Here is a 5124-nt window from a genome sequence, read left to right on the forward strand (position 1 = left end):
TCCTCATCTGTAAATGGGGTTTATATTAGTAAGCGCCTGCTCTACTCACTTGCAGGATTGTCATGAATAAAGCAAGACAATGTATCAAAAATGCCCTGTAAACTGGAAAGCAGCATATAAACAAAAGAGATTATGTTAATTATTGTGTCAGGTTGACCATAGTTGAAGCTGCATTAAGGAATGCTTACATCATGTGGGAAAGGAGAAAGAGGAGCCAGGGAAGGAGTAGGAGAGTGTGGAGAAGCAGTGTCACAGAAGGCAAGAGAGGATGTATTAGAGGAGAGTTGTCAACAGTGTTGGAGGAATGGCAGGGTCCAGCAAATGCTTATTTAGTTTAAGGACGATCTAACTATATTTATAGACAGATCAGGAGCCAGTAGATAGGAATAAAATAAACATGCAAAATAAACATGCAAAAGGGGTTTCTCCCACATTGTTTATGGGAATGTGAAACAGTGCACCACTTTGGGAAAACTCTGGCATTTCCTCAAAATGTTAAATTCCATCACCACATGACCCAGCATTTTGACTCCTAAGTATATACCCAAAAGAAATGAAAACATATGTCCACACACAAACTTGTATATGAATGTATGTAAAATAGCCAAAAAGTGTGGAAACAACCCAAGTGTCCATCAACAGATGAATGGATAAACAAAATGTGATATATTCACACAACGGAATATTATTCAGTTGTAAAAAGGAATGAAGTACTGTTATATGCTACATGGATGAACCTTGAAAACAGTACGGTAAGTGCAAGAAATCCAACACAAAAGGCCACATATCATATGATCCCAGATTAGGCAAATCTAGAGACAGGAAGTAGATTTGATTATCTAGGGCAGGGGTGGGGGCGGTTGGCAGAAAATGGCAAATGACTGCTAATGTGTATGGGTTTTTTGAGATGAAAATGTTCTTGGATTTTGCACAACTTGGTGGTTATACTAAAAAGCACCACTCTAAAAGGGTGAATGTTATGTCATGAGAATTACATTTCAAATAAAAGAGGGGAGAGGAAGATATGAGGGAAGGAAGGAGAGAGTGAGGCCCAGAGCCTAGTTAGAAAGAGCATCTTTGGCAAGAAGAATCACCACCTCTTCAATGTGAGAAAACACTGGATGGCTTTAATGGCAGCTAACATAAGCACTTGCTATGTGCCAGGCATTTTTCTAATTGCTTTACATGTTATTTTTGTTTAAACCTCCAAACAAGACTATGAGGTGGATACTATTTTTATCCCCATTTTACAGGGTTTGGGGGGAATGGTGAAAGAGAGATTAAGAAACTTGCCTAAAGTCATACAGCTGGGACAAATGTCAGAACAGGGATTAGAACCTAGACAGCCTGGCTTTAGAGTCTAGTAGTTCATAGTGCGCTGCTCTCCATATCCTATGAGTGTGCTCAGTAGTAGAATAGGCAAGGCTAAGTACTGAGAGGGTTAAGGGCTGGGAGCATATTGGGGATTGCAAACAGAAAAGGTGAGATGAACATGAAGAATGTGAGGCAGTCAATAACTGAATTTTTATAAGGTTGTTGGGAGGAGAGGCATAGCAGAGGTAGAAAACATTCCCACAAACCATCAGCAGCCTTTGCTACCTTCTAGCTCTGGCTACCATTCTATTCTTGCAGGTCGGTGGTGGGAGTCTTCCTATGTGGTCCTCAGACTTTGGCCAAGAGCCTGAGCAAACGCTGTCACCAGTACTCCAGCCTGGATCCTAGGAAGGTTCAATTCTACTTCAACAAAGAAAATTTCTGAGTTATAGGAATAAGGATAGTAATCTGCATTTGTCTCTTCTTTTCACCTTCAACAATTTACTTGGTTTGGCCAGGTTGAGGCAACCACTTAAAGACAGTAACGTTTCTTTCAAGCCTCGAGTCCCTGGCACTCTTTTTTGATTGGATTCAACTTAGTCATCACTGGGAGCTTCATGGACCTAAAGTACTTCAGAAGTTATCATAATTGCAAAGCCAATGGATTCTTTCTTTGGAAATCACTGTAAATCCTTTTGGAATGCCCTGATTGCAGCAAGGCCTGATAGCAGATGCAGTTGACAGTTACATAATTTAACCTCGGGTGATTTTGTTGATTCCAAGTGTTAACCATATCCTGGACTCTGGGTCATTCTCCTATCCCTCCTACCCACCAAGAAAATTTCTACGTAAGGTGATTTTTTTTCAAATAAAAATTTATTAAAGAATTAATGACATAATATAATAAACATAAATAGTAAAACAACAAACATAAAATTACCAAGAACTCAATCCCTATATAACAGTATGTACATTCTGTTAAACATGGTCTTATCCAGTGTGAATGGCAACTTATGCTTTACTTATTTTTGCTTATCAAAAAATGAAGGAGTTTCCTCTGTTTAATGAATAAATCTTTCGTTACTTTATCTAGGCTCTCCATTTAGGAAAGATAATCTTAAAAGTATGCTAATCGCAACTGAAATTGTATTATAATTGAAAGCCAGCTGTTGTCATTAGCTTGCCTTGTTCTGTTGGAAATAGTTGTGAAAACTTGAACTCCATCTTAGGATGATTATTTAGTCAACAAGGATTCTTTATTACCATTTTAATCAAGGGGGTTATTAATGTCCTATCTTAAAAAGATAATTTAAAATTTTGACATTTCTTTGGCTCCTACGTCCCTATTAAGGAATCATTCAGTAACATAAGCAAAATGCCTTTTCTTTCTCCTATTAAAATGCTCTTTTATTTCTGCCATCCACCTGGCTTTGGGGTGTCAGTAGTCACAGTGAATCAGTAGAAGGAAAGAAGACTGGGGCCCTTAAAAGAGGAAAAATAATACACATTTTGTTGTGCTCAAAGACAATTCAAATCATCAGATTTACAAGAATGTTTCTACTGAATTAACATTAGCGCACCTATCTCTCTACCATTGTGACCAAAAATGAATGATTGCTTCCAATTGTCCAGAAACCTATATGACTTGAAGGATTAGAAAAACCGATTTTTTTCAGTCACTAGAAGGCAATGGCACCCCACTCCAGTACTTGTGCCTGGAAAATCCCATGGACGGAGGAGCCTGGTAGGCTGCAGTCCATGGGGTCGCTAAGAGTCGGACACGACTGAGCGACTTCACTTTCACTTTTCCCTTTCATGCACTGGAGAAGGAAATGGCAACCCACTCCAGTATTCTTGCCTGGAGAATCCCAGGGACGGGGAGCCTGGTGGGCTGCCGTCTATGGGGTCGCACAGAGTCGGACACGACTGAAGCGACTTAGCAGTAGCAGTCTGAACAAAATAAAGGAAGGTCATGAACTCATGGTAGCTAATTGTGTTTCATGTATTAACTGGACATCAAGAAAAAATACTAATGGACGTTTCTGAGAGAATAGATTGGGATACCCCTGCTGTTACCAATTTCCCGGATTTCAGCTAATTTAAATTTAATAAGGCTTCAGGAACATGCACACTGCAGCCTTGATGATATGGTTCCTATTAAGACAACTGCTGACCAAATTATAATTTGATCTCCAATGAGTCTGATTTGGAATTTTAGTGTTCCTTAAAACTTATTATAATGAGTTCCTAAGGAGAAAGGCTGTACTCTCGGTCTTAATGTCTCAATATAGACACTTCAAGACATGACTGCTGCTAAAATCAACATATCAAGGCCTAGAATGTTCATGGAAGCTGGCAGAAAAGGTAATGATAATAATAAATCCTACATACAATCAACATCTAAGCCCAAATTAGGGATGAGCAGGCTACCTAGAAAGCTCCTCAGCTGTTTTGAGCAAGTTTTTCTTCCTAGGTTGCAATTATCAAGTATCTTTCTCAGCAAACTTTTCTTGTAGTAAATGCTTATATATGAGTAGAAAATCTCTCAATTTTAATGTCCCTAATAATTTTGATTATCTTTGCATTCTTTTGCTTGACATGTAAGCAATATGCTATTACATTCTCTATGCCTATGGCAGGCTTTTAATTCACTTGACCATAATCCTAACGTAGAGGCTAGGACTTTGAGAATATAAACAGACTCAGTAGTTCCAGTGGAACTTTACTAATTATTAAGGCACCTCTTTAACCTCTTGAGGTTGGCCTGATGGAGATAAATCATGTTTCTCCTTAATGCCACTATGAGAGAGAATACTAGGCCGGAAGAGCTGTAGGTTATAGCCAGTGGCACTGATTGTGTTCACACCCATCTGAAAGGAAGCAGGCAGGGTCAGGCCTAATGGGCAATCTGCTTATACATTTGGTCCTCTTGAAATAAATGAGAAAAATGTAAATGTAAACATTTTAGAATTTCTGTGTTTTAATTTCCCAGAATAAATTTGGTTACTGGGTAGGGCTGCAGATTAGTAATTATTTAGAAGGCAAGATGAAATGTATTATTTGATTTCTTTTCAGTGTTTATTTCATCTTGAACATGGGAAAAATTAGGGGCTTTCTAAACTTTTAAAGTTGACTACCCAGACTGAAGAGTTTTAGAACAAGAAAATCTCAACAGTCTCTTGTGTTGCTGACACATTAAAACCAGTGATCATACATTGTCCTTGTCTTAACTCTGAACTATGTATGTGAATAGACTTTAGTTCATTTCAGTTCAGTCACTCAGTCTTGTCCGACTTTGTGACCCCATGGACTGCAGCATGCCAGGCTTCCCTGTTCATCACCAACTCCCGGAGTTTGGTCAAACTCATGCCCACTGAGTTGGTGATGCCATCCAACCATCTTATCCTCTGTCGTCCCCTTCCTGGTACTGACCAAAAAATACATTTTGATATTTGGATTTTTCTAAACTAAATACACTGCTCTGCTATGTAGGCTCTTTGCTTTGCTGGCCTTCTGACCATTTTACAGCTCTAAGCACATGCTACTTTCTGAGTAGACTCAGAAGCTCTAGCAAGTTCTCAAAGGGCAAATATTATTATTCCTGTTGGAAGCAAACTAAGCAAAAACTAAGCTCCAGAAAACCCTGCTTCTGAGAAGTTCTCAAATATCATTAAGAAGAATAAATGGTTAACTTAAAAGGAAAAACAGCTATGCAACATTAAAGTACAATATTGCAGTAAGGGTAGAAAACGTGTAAAGTTTCACCCTTGGAGTTCAGCCTTTTAAAAGCAAAAAGGTTATGCATATCAA

General features: G+C 38.6%; 1 protein-coding gene across 1 annotated transcript in view; it reads left to right on the plus strand.

The window, feature by feature from the left end:
- NOX1 (NADPH oxidase 1) overlaps positions 1-1838 on the plus strand; it is a 29717-nt gene extending 27879 nt beyond the window's left edge. Inside the window, 1 exon segment of the mRNA XM_081567273.1 lies at positions 1633-1838. Coding sequence (XP_081423399.1) covers positions 1633-1759 — 127 coding nt within the window. The 3' untranslated portion in view covers positions 1760-1838.
- The last annotated feature ends 3286 nt before the right edge of the window (positions 1839-5124 follow it).

The sequence above is a fragment of the Giraffa tippelskirchi genome, chromosome X, assembly GCF_054371585.1.
Source record: "Giraffa tippelskirchi isolate mGirTip1 chromosome X, T2T-mGirTip1v1.2.pri, whole genome shotgun sequence".
NCBI classification, from domain to species: domain Eukaryota; kingdom Metazoa; phylum Chordata; class Mammalia; order Artiodactyla; family Giraffidae; genus Giraffa; species Giraffa tippelskirchi.